Source organism: Theropithecus gelada, chromosome 10 (genome assembly GCF_003255815.1).
Source record: "Theropithecus gelada isolate Dixy chromosome 10, Tgel_1.0, whole genome shotgun sequence".
Lineage (NCBI taxonomy): Eukaryota > Metazoa > Chordata > Mammalia > Primates > Cercopithecidae > Theropithecus > Theropithecus gelada.
The window spans coordinates 26,451,155-26,472,550 of NC_037678.1; the positions used below are offsets into that span (position 1 = coordinate 26,451,155).

The following is a 21,396-nucleotide window of genomic DNA, read 5'->3' on the forward strand; positions in this document are numbered from 1 at the left end:
AGCCCAGCACCTTCCTCCCCAGCACAGCAACAGGTCAGCCCTGACCAGAATTCCTCTCTTACTGCCTTTGTGCAAAGCCAGGACCAGGGCCAGGTGAGGCCTTGGGATTGTCCCTCCCCAACAATCTGCAAAACAATCCTTGACGTCACCAACAAAGCACAGCCTTATGAATTGGTGGTCAGTCCCTCCGAACACCTGTTATCACTGTAAAGCTGGCAGCGCCCCTCCACGGTTGGCCTTCCCAGGCACTGCACCTCTAGGTGATGGAGCATGTCCTTACCCTGAGGCCTGGGTGCCCAGTCTATCCTGTCCAATGAGCGAGCTGTGGAGAAGGGGGGATTCCAGGTTAAGGGGAGACTAGTGGGGCTCCTGCTTTTATGCTGCCCTTTTGGGAAGGCTGTTAAAGAAACAAAGTGCTAAGCAGTGAAAATATGTTTTCATTATCTAAACCAATACATTCCACAGATTGGAATAATAAGAAATGCTACATCCAAGCTAACTGAATCCAACAGCATATCAAAAAGATAATCCACCATGATCAAGTGGGTTTCATACCAGGGATGCAGGGATGGTTTAACATATGCAAGTCAATCCGTGCGATACATCACATAAAATTAAAAACAAAAATCATATGATAATCTGAATAGATGCAGAAAAAGTACTTGACAAAATCTAGCATTTCTTCGTGATTAAAACCCTTAAGTAAAATCAGCACAGAAGGGACATACCTTAAGGTAATAAAAGCCATCTATGACAAACCCACAGCCAACATTATCCTGAATGGGGCAAGTTGAAAGCGTCCCCCGTGAGGACTGGAACAAGACAAAGATGCCACGTTCACCACTTCACTCAACACAGTGCTGTTCACTACAGCATTGGTCATAAGAGCAAGACTGGAAACAGAACAAATGGATACCCAGAGGGCGGCGCTTAAGTAATTTTGGGAATAGTCATAGGGTGCAGTACTTTACAGCTCTGAAACAATACAATGGATTTACAGTTGAAATGTGGAATGATAACTAAGGTGCATTGCCCAGTGGCATATGCAGAGGTGCAGAGGACTTTGTATAAACACGATCACGCATCAGCATGCATTCCAGGCGCATGTTTCTATTTGCACGTAGATTGTAGGGATGATATGTGAACAAAAATGTTGACTTGCTGTTTGGAAGTTCAGAGTGGAAGGGAAACTTCCTTGCTAACCTTTTATGGTATTTAGAGTTATTTCTAACTGTGAATATGTAATACATTTAGAAACCTTAGCTAATAAGAAAAGCCTCTGTTCTTGGCCTCCTGCTGGCACACGTCAGGTGGACATGGGGCTGTCATGCTAATGTGTGCAAACTCAGAAAACTCCCAAGAATGGGAGTCTGCGTTTTTCATCAAATAACTGTTAATAGAAACAGTATGATAATTATTGCTCATTGATACACTATGCATATTCTACTAGATGATAATAAATTTCTGACATTTGAACTATACTTACACATGGACATTGAAATGTATGGATGAAATATTGTGGATGATAAAGGCAATGGTTTTACTGGCATTTTACAAACTGATCGTCATTCCTCATGGCATGGGTCCATGTGACATTAAGTAGCTTGTTATGTTTGGGAAAGGCAGTGATGACCACAAGAATGACTTCAACTATTAAAGTACCATGGAGATTTCAACAATGTTTGAATATTTACATATTTCATTGTGCTCCCAGGTTTTTTCTCACCCTAATAGCTGTCACCCATATCATGCGGGTCCCATTAATACAGATATCTCCGAATGCACCACTCTTCCATTATATCCAGCCAATTGCTGGTTACCTTGGGCCTACAATGCGGGGAGGGCAGGGGCTGCTTGCCATCTCCTCATCTACAGTAAGAGTCAATGAGCAGTTAAGTAGATACTGAAAACCATTTATCCTGCTGGAGTGAGAAATAAATGGTTTCTTTCCATAGGGTGATAAAATGCATCTTTTCCAAACTATTTACATGACTCAAGGTCCATCTCAATTTCAGATGTGGTTAGCCTGAATTCCTGATGCTCACCAAGGCGTGTAATGTTGTCCAAGGCCCAGTGCAGAGGAACACAGGTGTTGCCGTCAGACTGCCAGGGTCTGATCCCGCCTCCGTCACTCACCCCGGGAGCTCCCTTTAAGCTAGGAGTCAACAGCGAGGATGGAAACATGAGTGCTTTTTAAAGTCCTAAAAGTTCAGAGGATGACCGTGAATTTCTCCTGCACCCCTGGGCACACGCCAGGAGAACTGTGTCTCCAGGTTCAAGTAAGTGCCTGTGAGGGAGTTGTGTCCCTCAAATTCTGTTCGCCACAGGTGCCTCCTGATGCAACCCCACACCTCTTCTGCACAATCCCAAGCAGTGCTGACCAGTCCAACCCAAAGGCTGTGATGTTTGGCAGAGGCAGAAAAGGCCAGGTGTTCTGGGAAGGATCACCTTCAAATCACACAGCACCCTCCCAGCCCAGAGAGACAGTTCTTACATTATGGCAAGAAACCTGGAAAACACCAAATCCAATTTGACACATATTTCCTTTTTCTTTTTGATTTCATGCCCCCTCCCTCAACCTCCCAAGCAGCACGGATACCCCGAAGGCCCTGGGAACTCTCTCCCATTGGATCTTACCTGGAAAGTAGTTACCTACCTGCAAAATCCTCGTCGTCAGATATGCTCTCCACAATCAAATCTTTAGAAACACAAACACCAGGATAAGTCATTAGAGAGAGGCCCACCCACTCCTCCTACCCCAGCTGAAGCCCCGGTGCTTCACACAGGATCCCCTGGTGTTTCCTCTGGTTCACAGACATCCCTCCAGCCTCTCTGGACATTGTTTTATACTTGCAAAATCATCTGCTCTCACCAGATCCCAGATCCTCCTTCCCAAAAGGAGCCCAGAATCAGGTTTCTATACCCTATAGACAGCGTTTTTCCCTCAGGAAGTGAGTTATTTCAGGGTATGTACCGTTTTCCAGTATAAATGGCTCCTGCAATTATAGAAAACAGGAGGGTGAAATGATGCCATGCACGTCACACAGATCTGATATTCTCTCAACAACTTGAAAAATTAGAAGGGATATAGTGATTGAGTCAAAGGTTGAACTCCCCCCAAACTAGCACGGAGGACACCTGTGGAAAAGACAAGATCTTTTCCCACAGAATTTATCTTTAAAGTGTATTTAGATTGACAGTTTCACAACTCTTAATCCACGGGGGAAACCTGCTGTGGAGGGAAACACCTCTGCATTGCGGTGGATCGTGGATGCCGCCATCTACCACGCCCCCGTGTGCCCGGCATGGGTTGGTGAGAGGCTGCCAATCAATAGCACCACACCAAGGGCATTGCAGATGTCATAAATAATGCACATTGGCAGATGTTCATGTCTACATCTGATTGGAAAGAACCAGGAAAGTATCATTTCTGTTCAAGATAAAAGTGTCTTACCTTGGCAGCGTCTTTTTTACAGATGTCTTGTACAGCATGCTGATTAGTATCGTGTACAGCGGCCTCATTAGTGATCTCATATAGGGCGTCCTCATTACAGATGTTTCGTACAGTGTCATTAGCGATGTCACGCACAGCGTCCTCGTTAGCAATGTCCTGTATAGGGTCCCCGTAGGGAGCTAGGAGAACAGAGAGTAAAGGTCAGTGCCCTGGTGGTGGAGACTGTGAATCACCCAGGGAGCTTGCTTGGTGTGGTGCATGGAGGTGGCTGATCACAGCATGGGCCGAGCTGATGCTGGGCCATCCTCCCGGGTGGATCTGCGCTAGGGAAGCTAAGGGACATGACTCAGAACACTTTCTGCAGTGGGAATCAGCTTCCAGGTTCAGATATGCTTTATCCAGTGAAGTGGGGAAATACAAAAAAATACAAATTGACAAATTCCTGAAAAGCCCTCCATGAGTGCAAGTGTGATTTTTTTTGTTAACCACTTTACATTCAGCATGCATTCACACATACAAAATATTTTTACAAGAAATCAGAAATCTTAATTTTTGTCAGTTATGTTAAATCTAAGTTAGCTGTCAACATAAAGATTCTATCTCATTTACTCTGTGGTCTCCAGAAAATCTAACACATAGTAAGTAGACCAAAATGTTTATTAAATGAAAACACAGAGCAGGGGCAGGGGGGCTGGTAGGCAGACCAGGTTGCACCTGATTACCTGGATGATGATAAACTGCACAAAACCTCGGTCAGATTAATACTGAAACTGCCTTTTGCTTGGGCTGTTTTCCCTTGCGGAAGAAGGATGACCAAGAGGATGAACAGGGAAGAAATGAGAAACAAAGGTCTTTGCTTAGGAGCCAAAGGCCACCTTCTGTAACATGAAATAGTCTACAAGTGGCCTTGAACTCTGCCGTGATTCAGTGACAGAGTTCCCTCATGTCGTCTACCCACAGTGAAGTCAAGCGACACTGTCTTCTTTACAACTTGCAAGACATGCTGCTTCTGCATTTGCCTGTCGTATGAGATTTACACTTGTTTTAAAGCCACGTTTTGTTTCTGTTGGGCTGGTGGCCATACACGGCACTAGCCAGTCAATAGTGAGATGGCTTCTCATGGAGGAGGCTTGGCTTGAGGCTGAGGGTCTTTAACCCACATGCACAAGAGAGTTGCCACAAGGGGACGGAAGCCAGGCTAATAACTACTGTACAGAGTTCCCATCTGTCCCTCCTCACCACTTTCAGCTGGCAGGATTTGAGCATTTTAGGGCTTGGGAAGATAATATTACTAAATCTACTAAAATACGTCACCCTTCCTTATAGGCTTTGGCCAGTTGCTGAGGAAATTAACTTCACAACTGAAGTGGGCTACACTGGCCTGCGTGGTCCCCCACTCCTCTCAGAATTTGTGAGCTTGGGGCCTACTGGAGGGTGGGAGGTGGGAGGAGCGGGAGGATCAGGACAAATAGCTGATATTAGGCTTAATATATGGGTGATGAAATCTGTATAACAAACTCTCAACACACGTTTACATATGTGGCAAACCTGCACATGTACCCCGAACTTTAAATAAAAGTTAAAAAAAAACAAAAAACAAAAAACACAGGCTCTGTGAGCTGACCCAAACCCCCGGGGATCTTTGTGCTTGTGACACACTGATGACTACACCGGCCTGTGGGGAGATGCGCCTAGAACTGCCCTGGGTCGTGTGACCACAGAGGCCACTTTATGGTGATGGGCAGTGTCTGGGACCTCTTAGGCTCTGTGCTTTCGGGTTTATACACGAATGCTGGACTCCCTGCGTGGTGGCGAACACCCCATGACTAACTGCATGTCAGCGTCAGCACTGGCCCCCTCTCCTGGGTTCGTGTTTCCACTTTCTCATTCACGAACTCGGGAGCTGGGGCCACCCCCTTGGCCCTTCAGGTTCTCCACCTGAGCAGTGGGGATAAGAAGCCAGACCCAGGGATGGCTCTGGTGAGGGTGGAGGACTCACTGTACAGAGAGAGTAGAGGGGGATGGATTTTATCGTTGGAAGTGGACACTGGTGATTGAGTTGTATAAATGGGAAATCTCTCCTGAGAACACACACAGCCTCACCTGTACACACCCACACACACACACACACACACCCACACACACACACACATCCCACATGATACAGCCTCACACAAGACACCACCGATTATCGTCAAGCACCCAACTCAGTACCACCCAAAAGGCAGCACAGCTGCTTCCTCAAAAATTGGCGATAACTTTTTCCCTGGGGAACTCGGGTTTTTTAAAAACACTTCCACTCTGCTTATTCCTATCCCAATCCCAGGCTCAGGGTGGCTCTTCACATTGAAACCTGCAAGGATACCACACCTTTCTTTGCATCCAGATTGTTTTCTTTGCAAGTAATTCCAGAATACTTACTAGAGTCACACCTCAGAGGGACCACCTGCATCACCTGCAATACAGAAACAAGACTTCACGAGGGGTACATCGTGTTGTGGATTGTTTGCACAAGGCTTTATTTCTCTCAATGAATACTGAAAACAAGGTCAGAAAGTGTGGTCAAATTCAAGACCCCCAAAACAAGGGTAGGATACACACTAGAAAAGTATCAGCTTCTGGATGGTGGATCCCTCAGGTCCACGTAGCTTGGCAAGTGCAAAATACTGAATCCAAGAAGACATTGCTTCCAAGGACAAGGACCCCAAGGATACAGTCTACAACCCGAAGCCGTCATAGGTAAATGCAATTTTGGATTACATATTAGTTGCTAAGAGTCGCTGCTTCTGTCCCCTCAGAACACTGCATTTAATATCTGTAACGGACATTGTCGTTTTTTCACATGTAAAGTCAGTTGAACAAGAAAGACGCCAAGAAAGGAACATTTCTATTTCGGGGAAAGGAAAGCAACCTTACCCTCGTATTGACCGGCCTATCTCCATCTCCTCTGTCCTTGAGAGCTGGAGACTCCTCAGAGGCTAGGAGGACACAGAGCAATGGTTAGTCACAGATGCTGTTGTTCATGAGTTATTCAGGGAGCTCTGCTTAATGTGGACAACACGACAGTGTGTGTGGATGTGTTTCATTAAAAGCACAGCTTGAGCTGCTGCTAAAAAATCTTCCCTCATTGAAAGACAGGAAGAGCGAGGAGCTGAGGAGCTAGAAACAGAGTCCCTGGCATTTTGCTGATGGCAACTTAAGGCAACGGGAATGAGTCAGTCTACAAATGGTACTGAAGCACAGGCTATAATCTGATGAGAGTCCCACTGCTCACACTGTGAGGTTTGAAACCCAGCTAAATGGTTTTCTAAATCCTGTAAAATAGTATTAGCTTATAGGATTTATGTCCCAAGACCATTTTTGCCTCTGTGGATCCACACTGGCTGTCACTGCAGTTATTATGTTTTAGCATTTTGCACTTGAATAAAAGCAAAGTTTAGTAGACAGATTGGATTCAATTCTAGGCAAAACAGTCTACTGTATTTATTCACTAACCCTTTGTTATAACTGCTGATGGAAGAATTGGAAATACTGAAGTTATATCCTTTAAAATTAATTAAAGCATAATTATTAATCACACAATATTTTTCCATCCAGATCTCCTTTTCTTCGTCATGCATGCATATTAATTGAGTATGGAGAATATCTGTGCTTGTTCAGGCCAGCCAACATTGGACTGTTTATTTCAAGAGAGGAGACATGGGTTGAATGCTGGTATGTCTTAACTCTGCAGCACAAACAGTTGCAACAAGTGTGGTGAACTAATCACCAAACAGCCCTTTGCTGCCTTATCTGTCATTGTGGTTATGTGTAGCTTGCAGGATTTGATTACGCCTGTTCTGTGGTGATAATACTTTCAACTATTCCTAAAATATTGCTTCAGTCTTATCTGTTTGGGGCCAACTGCTGAGGATTTCATACAAATTAATGAATTTTGTGCATCTAAAGTTCTACAAAAGGGGGAAATATTTGCAAATCATTTATCTTGTGAGACTAAAATGTAGAACATATTTTAAACCTCCCAACAATCTAAAACAAACTAAATAAAAATCAGAGAACTCTTTTTTTTTTCTTTTTCTTTTTTTTTGAGACAGTCTTGCTCTGTCGCCCAGGCTGGAGTACGTGGTACGATCTTGGCTCACTGCAAGCTCCGCCTCCCAGGTTCACGCCATTCTCCTGCCTCAGCCTCCTGAGTAGCTCTGACTACAGGTGCCCGCCACCACACCTGGCTAATTTTTTTTGTACTTTTAGTAGAGATGGGGTTTCACCATGTTAGCCAGGATGGTCTCGATCTCCTGACCTCGTGATCTGCCCGGCTCGGCCTCCCAAAGTGCTGGGATTACAGGCGTGAGCCACCGCGCCTGGCCCCAGACAACTCTTTAAAAATTGGCAAAAGACTTGAACATATAGTTCCCTAAAGAATATACACCCACGGATAATGGCATAGGAAAAGCTGCTCAGCATCAATAGTCATTAGAGAAATGCAATTGAAAAACACAAGTAGACACCAATATACTAGGATGATTTAAAGGAAAGTAAGTGTGGACAAGGATGTAAAGAAATTGTAACCCTGATACATTAGCTGGTAGAAATGGATAAAGATGCAGCCACTGTGAAAAACAGTCTGCAATGGCTCAGAAGGTTAAATATATAGCTCCCTTTAGACCCAGGAATTCGACTCAAGTATATACCCCAAAGAATAGAGAACAGAAATCAAACAGATATTTGTACCCTAATGTTTACAGCATCACTTCTCACAGGAGCCAAAAGGTGGAAATAATCCAACTATCAATGAACAAATGAATGTAATAAAAGCAAGGTGATCTACATGCAATGGTATATCATCCATCTGTAAAAAAGGAACACAATTTTGATAGATGATACAACATGGGTGGACAGTGAAAATATTGTGCTTAGTGAAATAAGCCAGACACAAAAGGAATATATTGTCTAATTGTACTTATATGAAGTGCCTAGAATAATCAAATTCATACAAGAGAAGGTGGGATAGGAATTACCATGAGCTGGAAATAGGGAGAAGGCGATATATTGCTTACTGTGGACAAGGTTTTGTAAGAAATCATCAAAATCGTGGGTGTAGATAGTGGTGTTGGTTATGCAACACTGTGAATATTTTTAATGCCACTGCATGCACACTTTGGTTAAAAGGTTCAAATGATAAATATTGTGTTATGTATATTTTCCCACAGCAGAAAACACACACAGCCAAGCCCAGATGCCAGTCTTGCTAGCAGCCTTCCTTTACCTTCGAGACCGGGCCAAGGCTCACAGTACTTTGGAATCTCGTGCTCGAAATAGTCTGCATTGGAAGAGAAATTAATGGAGAGAGGAGAAAACTTGAGAATCCACACTACTCACTCTGCAGGGCCAAGAACTCTGTCTCCCGTGCACTGCTGATCCATCCCAGTATTTCCTATGACCACTTCCTTTTTCAACTGAAGACTCTGCACCTGAAGGGGTTCCCAGGTTTTTCACCTTGGCCCTTGTCAGGACTGATCCTCTCGGCTACTGTCCATTTCACCTCCATTCATGTCCATGCCACATCAGGCTGTGTTGTCCAGATGGAATGAATCCACCCCAAATGTCCCTTTCTGGAGGAAGCCACCATGATGCTGTACCTCCAACACGTCCACACACACCGAGGCACCTCGCTCACGCAAGGTGTGTGTCCTCCAACCAAGTTTCATGCTGTAAACCCAGGTAACTTTTGAAACCCAGGTTTTGTTGATTCCCCTACTTCAGGTGCTCCATAGATGCTCGTTTGTCTACAGAACCCTGCCCCAGGCAGTTAAATAGTCCAAAGTGACCGGCAGAATTTTTCTGTTAATTCTGACTTTGTGTTGTGAGAACATGTGTTTTTTCCCCCTTAAAATTTCTGTGTTACTGATAAAAGTATGTAACTGATAATGCTTTTTTCAGCTATGTTGCCAAGCACATTTATATAAAAACAGACTCTTAGATTGTTTTGAGAATTTGATAAAGATGACAGCAACAATGATAATCTTACTTGTTTTACAGTAATCTTTATGTGTTGCTTTCATCATTTCTTACATGTTGAGGCCTACCCATACACTGTGCAATGAAATTAGTGCTATAAATCATGGTCGAAATATAAATTGGCAAAGCTAATTTAGAAAATAGTTCTGTTTCTTAAAAAACTTAGGCCAAGCATGGTGGCTCATGCCTATAATCCTAGCACTATGAGAGGAAGAGGTGGGTGGATCACCTGAGGCTAAGAATTTGAGATTAGCTTGGCCAACACAGTAAAACCCTGTCTCTAATGAAAATACAAAAATTATCCTGGCATGGTGGTGTGTGCCTGTTGCCCCAGCAACTCAGAACAATGAGGCATGAGAACTGCTTCAACCCGGAAGGTGGAGGTTACAGTGAGCCAAGATTGTGCCACTGCACTCTACTCTGGGTCTCAAAAAATGTATATATTGACCAAAATATCATTATGCATTACATGACTACATATGAATGCTCAAAGCTGCATTACTCATCATAGAAAAAAACAATTAAATGTCCATTAACTGATAAATGAATAAACACTATCTGTGTGAATAAACACAGCAGACTATGAAGGAAAACACACGACCAGCACGTGCTAAAGCGTCCACTAACTTCAAACACAGTATGCGAAATGAAGGAAGTCAGATTCCAAATATATATATATATATGTCCGTTTCTACTAAGGAACCGGGAAATTTATGGAGATGGAATATCATAGCAGCACTGCTCAGGGCTGGAGATGGGAGTGGGGATTAACTGCCAGTGGGCAAAAACTTGGGTGAGGGAGACATTTTTATATTAGATCGTGGTGATGGGTGCACACAGTATCAATTTAATAAAACATCAAATTGTATACATTTTCAGTGGGCAAACTTTATGATGGGTTCATGCCCAATATAGGTGTTAAAAATAAATGTTATGAAAATTCTTGTCCAGTTTTTAACAAGCCAAAAGATATTCTGCTAAAGCAGCATTAATTCAAATGGTTGTCATAGATCACTTAAAGTTTGTAAGATAGTTGTCCTGTAAATATATGGTGAATATTATCCATGAATTTCCTCAATCTATTGTAATAATCACATTGTTTCTCCATTAACCTCTTGAGGTAGCTACTTTACTGCATTTTCAATGTTAATACACCATTTCATATTTTGAGATTAACTTGCATTAGTCAGAATTTACGGTATTTTAAAATATCACAGGATTTAATTTACCTTATCTGGTTTTGGTTTCAAGACTATGCTAGCCATTTCATTTAATTGTTCATGTAGGGTATTCTAATTCATGGAAAAGCATTACATCTTCCTTGATTTTTTTTTTAAGAAACTACTTCTAGGGATTTATATGAGGTACAGTCAGTCCATGGAGAATTGTTTTAATTCTTCATTCATGTCTTCAATGGGTATACGGTTGGTCATATTGCTCATATTTTTCTGCTTGGATTTCAATAGGAAACTTGTGGAAGATCCTGAAGGGTGGCATCTTTGAGGGAGCCTGAGACAGAGCGAGACAAGCTAAGGAGGGCAGTGCCACAGCAGAACTGCTATTGATGCCCCCTCACCTAGATTCCAGAAGAGACATCCAGCTATAGACACTGAGGTGCAGGAAAACAGTGGAGCACCCAGCACCCATCAGAGAAAGCAGTGCCCAAGAACATGGAGGCACTGATGGTGGCAAGGGGAAAAGACAGCTGCCATGAGGCTGTTCTCATGAGGGTCTCAGGCTGCACAGACACCCACATTGGCTGACGGGTACTGGTTTTCATAAGGGTGTGGCTCAGCCAGGCCACCAACAAGCAGTTAACAAACAGTAGTAATACGACACTTCCAAAGACCTTACTTGAGTAACACGGTGATCCTCACAAATTTCCAATCACGACGGTCGCACAGTTCCTTCTGTTTTAGGACACAGAGCCTGCCCGTGTCTGTCCTGTCTGTTGACCACGGGTCAGAGGTACAGGCTGCACTGGGGAGTAAGAATGTAACCTTCTCAACTTTGGGAAAACTCCCTGCTAGAACTGAGAATGGCCCTTTCTAAGCAGAAGGCAAGTTCAGACTAAAGGAGGAGGCAGGCCGGGTGCGGTGGCTCAAGCCTGTAATCCCAGCCCTCTGGGAGTCCGAGACGGGCGGATCATGAGGTCAGGAAATTGAGACCATCCTGGCTAACACGGTGAAACCCCATCTCTACTAAAAAGTACAAAAAATTAGCCGGGCGAGGTGGCGGGCGCCTGTAGTCCCAGTTACTCGGGAGGCTGAGGCAGGAGAATGGCGTAAACCTGGGAGGCGGAGCTTGCAGTGAGCTGAGATCCGGCCACTGCACTCCAGCCTGGGCGACAGAGTGAGACTCCATCTCAAAAAAAAAAAAAGAGGAGGAGGCCGACCACATCTGGTTGGCAGATTACCAAACATTCATTCAAGGAGAGCCCACATCCTGGGCCATCTTGGGTGGTGGCAAGATGAGAGATCACCGCTTTTGCAACACATACCTGATAACAAAAAATCAACTGTAAAAGCCAGAAAAATCCCCCAATATTTGCAAATTAGCATTGCACTTTTAAATAACTCATGGGTTAAAGAAGAAGTCTCAATAGAAAGTTAAAAATACCTTTAACTACCTTAAATGAAAATGTGACTTGACAAGATTTCTAGATGTAACAAAAGCAGTCCGTACAGGGAAAGTTATAGCATTGGATGCAATATATTAAAAATCACAAGATCTAAAATCAGTAATATCATGTTTCAAGTAGGAAACTGTAGAAAATAAAGGAATGCAATGTAAAGCAAGTAGAACACGTAATAAACAACATTGCAGAAGTCAATAAAATTAAAACGCTGAAATCATCAGAAAATCATTAAAACCAAAAGCTGGTTCTTTGACATGCTCATTACAATGAAGGAACTTCTATGCAAGCTAACCAAGAAAAAGGTGGTAACAAAAATGACCAATTTCAGAAATAATAGAGGAGCCATCTCGACTGAACCATTGAGCACTAAAAGGATAATCAGGGAGTATCATGAACAATTCTATGACCACAGTTCAATAACCTCAGTGAAATGTGTCAGGTCCTTGAAAGACACTCTTCCCAAGGTCACAATAGAATCCTAGATCATTTGAATAAGCTCGTGTCTATTAAATAAGTTGAATTCACATTAAGAGCATTCCGAAAAGGAAAGCACCAGACTAGGATGGTTTCTCTCATGAAATCTACCAAATTCTTCAAGAGGTAAATAAAGACAGAAATCCATTTAATGCAGTATTATTTGGTGATTTAATATGCATTTTATGCCATTAAGGCATAAAAAAGACAAGAAGGAAGCTTAAATATATATCAATTTAGTGAAATACATTTATCTGAAAAACCTACATATGATTCCAACTATATGACATTCTGGAAAAGGCAAAACTGAAGCCACAGTGAAAATACTTTTTTTTTTTGGGGGGGGGGATGGCGTCTCGCTCTGTCGCCCAGGCTGGAGAGCAGTGGTGCAATCTCCACTCACTGCAAGCTCCGCCTCCCGGGTTTACGCCATTCTCCTGCCTCAGCCTCCAGAGTAGCTGGGACTACAGGCGCCCCCCACCTTGCCCGGCTAGTTTTTTGTATTTTTTTAGTAGAGAGGGGGCTTCACCATGTTAGCCAGAATGGTCTCGATCTCCTGACCTCGTGATCCACCCACCTTGGCCTCCCAAAGTGCTGGAATTACAGGCTTGAGCCACCGCACCCGGCCCACAGTGAAAGTATTAATAATTGTCAAGGTTTCTGGAGAAAGAGGACAGAGATTAATGAGCGAGAAGGGGATTTTTAGGGAGGTGAACATATTCTTTATGAGAACATAATGGTGAACATAATGTTACCAATATTTCAAATGTCGTATTAAATGTGTAACAAAGAATGAATGTTATGTAAATGATAGACTCCAGATAATATGTCAATATTTTCTCATTACTTTTAGCAAATGTGCCACATTAATGTAAGATGTTAATAATAGATGAAATTAGGAAGTGAGCGTGAGGGGACAGAAGGATATGGGAACTTTGTGTATTATATGCTCAGTTTTTTTTTGTTTGAGATGGAGTTTCGCTCTTGCTGTCCAGGGTGGAGTACAATGGTGTGATCATGGCCTGCTGCAACCTCTGCCTCCCGGGTTCAAGCAGTTCTCCTGCCTAAGCCGCCTGAGTAGCTGGGATTACAGGCGCCTGCCACCACACCCGGTTAATTTTTTGTATTTTTAGTAGAGAAGGGGTTTCACCATGTTGGCCAGACTGGTCTCCAACTCCCGACCTCTGGTGATCTGCCTGCCTCGGCCTCCTAAAGTGTTGGGATTATAAGCATGAACCACCATGCCCAGCCATATGCTCAATTTTTATGTCAATTTAAAACTCTCTAGTTAAAGAAATATATTAATTTTAAAATAATAAATTTTTATTTTATTATAAATAATAAAAATGTATTTATTATCTTTCAGGGAGATCTATGCTAATGTTTAACAATCAGGTAAGTTCTAGACATTAGCTTGAGACATTGTCCATCATTAAACATGAACCAAAACTGACTTTTAAGTGTATATTTACTTTTGTGGTTGTGGCAATACTTACTAAGCAAATTAGAATTCTGACACATTGAAAAATACGGGTTAATCTCTTCATAGAGGCCGGGCGCGGTGGCTCAAGCCTGTAATCCCAGCACTTTGGGAGGCCGAGACGGGCGGATCATGAGGTCAGGAGATCGAGACCATCTTGGCTAACACAGTGAAACCCCGTCTCTACTAAAAAATACAAAAAAAAACTAGCCGGGCGAGGTGGCGGGCACCTGTAGTCCCAGCTACTCGGGAGGCTGAGGCAGGAGAATGGCGCAAACCCGGGAGGCGGAGCTTGCAGTGAGCTGAGATCCGGCCACTGCACTCCAGCCCGGGCGACAGCCCGAGACTCCGTCTCAAAAAAAAAAAAAAAAAAAAATCTCTTCATAGATTCCTCTTACATGAGGGACACTGAATACTCCCCACAATGGTGATTACTGAATCAACTTAATGAATGAACTTCCACAGTACCTTCTTGTGGGTGTACCTTCTTCTTTCCCCAGAAGCCATGATGCCTCCGACGTTGGGTGGTGTACAGGCTGTATCTTCTCAAAATTTCTATCAGAGAAGATGCTGGTTAATGCATTTACAATAGAGAGGACCGTTGACATCTTGCTGACAGAAGACCAGAGGGAAAATAGTGATAATCTGTTCTAAGTTTAATTTTATGATCCTGCTCTTTAAAGGCTTTCAAGCAGAGCCTGCTGAATCAAAGTTGGGTTTCAGGAAGACCACAGAGTTCACTGAGCACTCAACATCCCTCTCAGACACACCGTAGGCAGTGAAGACTGACTCCATATCACACAAAGACAACTTAGATCTTTCTTCTCAGAAGCCCAATAGTCTTCAGAGGAACCCCCGATTCTTACACAACTGTCATCCAGGTCTCAGGCAAAAGCCCCCAGTATTTTATAAAATTTGAGCTATCACAGCTGTACTAACTTTTATGTTATTACAAAGCTTTGCCCTCTTTTATGTGAGTTTCTCCAAGGAAAAACGTGTTTACCCAGCACAACTCTAGTTAATGAGAAATAGAAGGAACTACTGGAAGAAAGCATGGAAAGAACACACAAGGTAAAATTTGACTTAAAATGACCAGTCTCATTCACTAACCTCACCATAGTCTTATGGGTTCACTGGACCTGTCCAATCCTTTGCTCTGTTCCCTCCATCACCTTCCTAATTGTCCTCCACCACTCATGTAATAGAAACATTGCACAGGGGAGCTAATCACCTCTTCTATCCCCCACTTCAGGCTCACCCATAAGTTTACAGTAAAAGCAAGCCTTTTCAAATGACTGCTTTAACTGCTGCTATGGCTCGTATCATCAGTTGAATGGGAACTCTCATGTGACTTTACAAATCCTTTATTGAGAGATATGATTCAATACTGGAAGAGTATTCTAGTATAGTAAATCATTGATTTTACATTATGAAGATCATCAGTTATTGAAAATGTGTAAATAATGAAGCCCAGCCTTATTGCTCAATGCTGTGTATGTAAATCCACTGAGCGTGCTGACCCCCATGCCTGCACCCACCTGCTAACACAGGGAGGGTCCATCCAGAAGGGAGGCACAGCTCCAGCACTGACGCTCTCCCACCAGCTTCACAAGAGAGTTGCCGCAAGGACGACGGACACCCGGATAACCATCAAGTGGTAATTTGAGTACTTAATGGTCATGATCCCTAAAGTGTGTAGCTCAGAGGGCTTGTGGTGATAACTCCATCCAAGACTCTAAAGCATCTCCCCAATTCTTATTGGACTTGAGCCATGTCTTGAGGAGACCCAGCCATGACACACAGGCACCACACTGTCCTACTTAGTGACTCCCTTAGTGTTTCAGATCCTGTGATTTCATCAGAAATACGGGCTTTCTATGTCGGTTTCACACTAAGGTTTACGTGAAACCTGCAGGGAGATGCCTACATAGCTACCTGGATTCTGAGATCACTGAGGCTCTCTTATGTGAGGGATGGCATTTGAGATCTCTGCAGGCTTGGGTAATTCCAGGCATAGAGGGTGCTGGAACTCCCTTGCATGGTGAATAGTGATCCCTTCACTGGCTGGTAAGTAGAGGCTGTAGTTCAGGCCTTCAACACTGGGACCATATGAGTAAACATCCTGGCTCCTCACTTTGTAGCAAGTGAGCCGGGGCACATTTATTTCTGTGACTTAGTTTCTCCATCTGGTATGGGGGTTCAATAAACAAGCTCACAACATATGTCCATGAGGAGGTTTGAACTAATGTAAGTAAAGTATGTGATCTGATTTGTTAAATTAAGAAAAATGGAGGCCGGGCGCGGTGGCTCAAGCCTGTAATCCCAGCACTTTGGGAGGCCGAGATGGGCGGATCACGAGGTCAGGAGATCGAGACCATCCTGGCTAACACGGTGAAACCCCGTCTCTACTAAAAAATACAAAAAACTAGCTGGGCGAGGTGGCGGGCGCCTGTAGTCCCAGCTACTCGGGAGGCTGAGGCCGGAGAATGGCGTGAACCCGGGAGGCGGAGCTTGCAGTGAGCTGAGATCCGGCCACTGCACTCTAGCCTGGGTGACAGCGCGAGACTCCGTCTCAAAAAAAAAAAAAAAAAGAAAAGAAAAATGGCACTGAGCGTTGTGCTGGGTAAACACATTTTTTTCCTGGGGGAAACACACACAGACACACCTTCACAAGCGAATCATGCAGACTTGCACATAGACCACCCCCACCCCGCTGCATAATACACACCCGCACACACACAACCTAATGTGAACACGTTCCCAGGAACTATACATAGATAAAAGAGTTTGTCACCTGGAAAACCAGTTTCTGTTACTACACTCCACATCCTCATTCCCCCCGGGTCTTGGATCATGGAGGCTCTCCAGACAAAAGCCAGCAGTTAGGCTCCACATTTCCTATAGAATCTTTCTCTAACAGCCAGTGAGTGATTCCAGAATACGTACCATTGATTGTGCTCGAAGAAGTCACCTGTAATTAGAGAAGGAAAACACTGAGAATCAGGCCATGCTATGGATGGTTCGCAAAGGTCTTTTGTTCACTTGGAAACTGAGTAACGAAGGTGGGAAAGGATGTTCAAGTCAAAAGCCTCAACTCTAGAGTAGAGTTCCCTTAAGAAAGCACAGGGGCTTTTCCTGAAGAATGCTTCTGTCTAGATAATTTTTGGGTGGCAATGACAGAATTCCTATCTAAAGTGGAAAACTTGTTCCTGAAGAAAATATCCCTTAACACACCCTGTACTGTCTGACACTGCCAACTGTGTATGTCCTCTGGAATCAGGCGTCAGTTGGTAAGATACACCTCCTCCATTCCCAAGGATATATTATCTAACATCTATAATGTACCGGTTAATTTTCCCATAGCTGATAACAACTGAAATATAAAGGAACCAAAAAAACATTTACATCTTAGGCAAAGACAGGCTACTTTACCGTGGTGGTAGAGCAGGGCTCCCTTTTCACATGCTTTTTGGAAGGCTTCTTCGAGTCACCTAGGGGATGTGGAAGGACACAGCATGGCTGTCAGTTCATTGGTGGTGCTATTCATGAATGACTAAGGGACTAGAACTTAGGGGTGTGCCTGGTTAACAAGCACAGATTGAGCTTCTCCTGGACCATCCTCTTCATGGACCAAGGAAGACAAAAAAGAGCAGGAAGGAAATGGGAGTAGAGCCCTTGGCTTTCCAGGTAATGGCAAATGAAAGCAACGTGAAATAATCAAACTCCAAATAAACAAATACTAAAATACATGCTAGGATTCAACCATAGCGTCCTGTCACTTCTTCAGACCCTTTAAAAGCCCAGCAGGACGGCCACTACCTTCTTGACATCTACCAAGTCCCTTTCAACCTCCATAGACCCACATACACTGCTACTGCATTTATCGTGGAGGGTACAGGGTTCTGATCTTGTTTATGTGTGAATTTTTTAAAAACTAGATTTAATTCCATGCACTAGCATTAATTATATTTATTTTCTTTGTTAAAAAAATAATCGGCCAGGTATGGTGGCTCACACCTGTAATCCCAGTACTTTGGGAGGTCAAGGCGGGTGGATCATTTGAGATCAAGAGTTCAAGACCAGCCTGACCAACATAATGAAACTGCGTCTCTATTAAAAAAAAAAAAAAAAAAAATTAGGCATGGTGATGTGTGCCTGTCATCTCAGCTACTCGGGAGGCTGAGGCAGGAGAATCCCTCAAACCTGGAGGCAGAGGTTGCAGTGACCTGAGATCGTGCCACTGCACTCCAGCGTGGGCAACAGAGTGAGACTCCATCTCAGGGAAAAAAAAAAAAAAAAAGGCCAGGTGCAGTGGCTCATGCCTGTAATCCCAGCACTTTGGGAAGCCAAGGCAGGCGGATCATGACGTCAGAAGATCAAGACCATCCTGGCTAACACAGTGAAATCCCATCTCTACTAAAAACACAAAAAAATTTGCCGGGCGTGGTGGCATGCGCCTGTTGTTCCAGCTGCTTCAGAGGCTGAGGCAGGAGAATCGCTTGAACCCAGGAAGCAGCGGTTGCGGTGAGCCAAGATCATGCCAGTGCACTCCAGCCTGGGCGACAGAGCAAGACTTTGTTAAAAAAGAAAAAAAGCCTACCCTCCCCTAAAAATAATCAATTATTAAAGATTAGAAAATAGTGAAATACTTGTATTTTAAAATAACCACTATAATCATACATTTTCCATTTAGCCTTCCTTTGCCTTGTGTTTGCAGTCATCGTGTGAGGGGCTGCCTATGTTCAGCCCAGGCAACCCACAGGGAGAGAGGGCATAGCAGGGAGATGGCCCCTGGTGAGCAGTGAGGCTCTTCAAACCAGCTGCCAAGGGAGTTGCTACCAGGGTGATACATGAGGCTAATGATTAAGTGGTATTTTGTGTTCTTACTTGTCTCGTCCCCAGGTTGTGTAGCTCACAGACTTTTTTTAACATTTCTCTAGGGGTCATTTGAAGTTCATAATGCCATCAAATACCAATAAAGGGTCTTCCCATTATGTATCGGCTTTGGTTTATGTGCTGAGGAGTGGCCAAGCACTGAAAGAATGTGACCGGTTGTCCCAAGTGTTGTCCTCCAACTCAAAATGCACAACCAGTTCAAAAGCATTTGGGCTTTTATGTGCCTTTTACATAAAGACTATGACACAGCTAAGCTATTCATGTACTAATACTTGCCCTGACCTATGTGACCACGGACACCACCCTATAATGTGACTAGTGTGTAGAACTCTGCAGGCTCAGATCATTCCACACATACACGCAGATGTTGGAACTCCCTTGTACAGTGACTCATGATCCCATGGCCGAGTGCTGAGGACAGGTCGGTAGTTCAGAGCGTCAGCACTGGGGCCGTATGCTTGGGTTCCCACCTGGGGGCTCATAAGCTTGGGCACATTCATCTCTTTTTCTGCCCAGTGAAAGGTGACAGTAAATCAATCATGCCATATGTCTGTGGTGATGGCTGAATGATTCGATGTAGGTAAAGTGTACGGTGTAAGTGCTCATGAGGCTTAACTATTATCAGTGATATGTCTTGCTTTAGATTTCACAGCTTAATAAGGCTCAGAGGCTCATTCAAACCCAGGATTCTGAACTCCCAAGCCATTGGTTCTGTGACATACACCTGCTTGGCCTAAAACCAACCACTTTATCATAATTCAGACCCAGTTTTGAAATAATTAGATAAAGTTGTCAAAAGTGCTGTGTCTGCCTGACCGCACACTCTGTCCTCCACACAAAGGACACCATTGTCTGCCACAATGGCCCAGTGGCCTGGCTGGCACAGACGGTGGCAGAGCAAAGGGCAAGAGATCCCTAATCCCATCACCATGGTGATACGGCATCATAGACATTCCAGGGTGAAGGCACAATCCACCTTGTGAGGTCCAACTGCTGCCATGCAGACAGCTGTGCTTTTACATGCACAGGAAGGTCACTGAAGATAAGTGTTTTACATCCATGGTCAACAGATGAGATGACCATGAAATGAACACCAGTGTATGGGTGGAGCAGCTTATCTATTCAGTCTTCTGCACTAAACAATATCACCTTGCCTTATTTACTAACACATACAAGTGCCTCTAAACTTAGTTTCTAGGTCATGGAACTGATGAGCACTGAGCTCCTGCACAGACTGGGTCTGGATGACGGCTCGGCAGAACCAGGGCACGCAGTCCATCCAAACAGCATTAACAAGTCAGCAGGTTTCCAAAGCTCTCTACGTGCAAACTCACACAATTATCCCTTTAATTTTTATCTTCATGTATACGTACACGATCTACTTGTTTCTGAGTATAAATAAAAGTGTATGTTCTTAGTTAACAGTCTCTATCAATTCATTCTATTTATCTTTCTGTGTTGAAATACTGAATTTCACTGGGTAACAAAAAAAAAGTTTGACTAAGATTACTCTGGAATGGTGGGTAGGCTGGGTGGTTGACTGTAATTTCCAATTCTGTGATTTTGGATAACTCCCAAAGCATAAAAATAAATGTGTGTTTTATTTCACATGCCGACAATACACACTTACTACTTTTTAAAATTAGTATGTGAATGGACATGACTTACTACAAATTTATTAAACTAAATACACATTTCACAACAAAAGAAGAGAGGAAGGAAAAACATGTTAAAAACAAAGATATGTACATTTTATTGTGTGAAAAGCCTCAAACCCATCTGTACTACTGTGGCTTTGCTCCAAACTTTTTGAAAGTAATGATTTTGTATGTTCTTAATTAGGTTAAAAACTACTAAAAATAGACTTTGCCATATTCTCCTCAAGGGAATAACTTAATTTGGGTCGGGGGCATTGAAGGGTGTAGGATGTAAAAGGAAATGATACATTATTTTTTAAATGAAGAAAAAGTTCAAAGGCACCCTGCTTGATACAAGAATCAAATATATAAAGTGAGGAATAAAACATAACCACAAAACGTATTTATAACTCCATACGGAAAATACAGAGGATAACTTTTTAAATAACGTATTTGAAAGTATTAACTAGCAATTTGAAAAGACAGCATTCGGCCTATTTGACAGGCCAGTATGAACATACCTTGAAAGCAGGAAAACCGGTTCCCCATAAGAAAAATCAAAATCAGGAAAAACGAAAGCACAAAGGTTCAATCTGCTCTGACCTTTGAAAAACTCAGCACAGACAGTGGCACTTAGGACCAAGGGCAAGAGATCCCTACTCCCACCACCATGGTGATAGGGCATCATAAACTTTCCAGCGTGAAGGCACAATCCACCTTGTGAGGTCCAACTGCTGCCATGCAGACAGCTGCGCTGTTACATGTACAGGAAGGTCACTGAAGGCTCAGTGTTTTATTT

At 43.4% G+C, this 21,396-nt stretch overlaps 1 protein-coding gene across 1 annotated transcript; it reads right to left on the bottom strand.

Annotated features, from left to right (window-relative positions):
• Positions 1 to 276: 276 nt before the first annotated feature.
• Positions 277 to 21,146, bottom strand: LOC112632382. The gene is made up of 11 exons (XM_025398096.1): positions 21,119 to 21,146; positions 17,497 to 17,555; positions 17,011 to 17,035; positions 14,533 to 14,619; positions 6,371 to 6,432; positions 5,825 to 5,909; positions 3,455 to 3,633; positions 2,975 to 2,996; positions 2,657 to 2,698; positions 1,821 to 1,869; positions 277 to 322 (listed from the first exon to the last, which is right to left on the bottom strand). The coding sequence occupies exons 1-11, from the start codon at positions 21,144 to 21,146 to the stop codon at positions 277 to 279; spliced, it is 684 nt and encodes a 227-aa protein (XP_025253881.1).
• Positions 21,147 to 21,396: the final 250 nt, after the last annotated feature.

Excerpts from the sequence above, each read along its gene's own strand:
- LOC112632382 (XM_025398096.1), bottom strand. The coding sequence starts at position 21,146 with ATGGGGAACCGGTTTTCCTGCTTTCAAG. Across the intron at positions 6,433-14,532 it reads GAAGGTACACCCACAAGAAG|CCTCTGAGGAGTCTCCAGCT; the intron begins GTACTGTGGAAG and ends GTGTCCTCCTAG. Across the intron at positions 2,699-2,974 it reads GCCATTTATACTGGAAAACG|ATTTGATTGTGGAGAGCATA; the intron begins GTACATACCCTG and ends GTGTTTCTAAAG.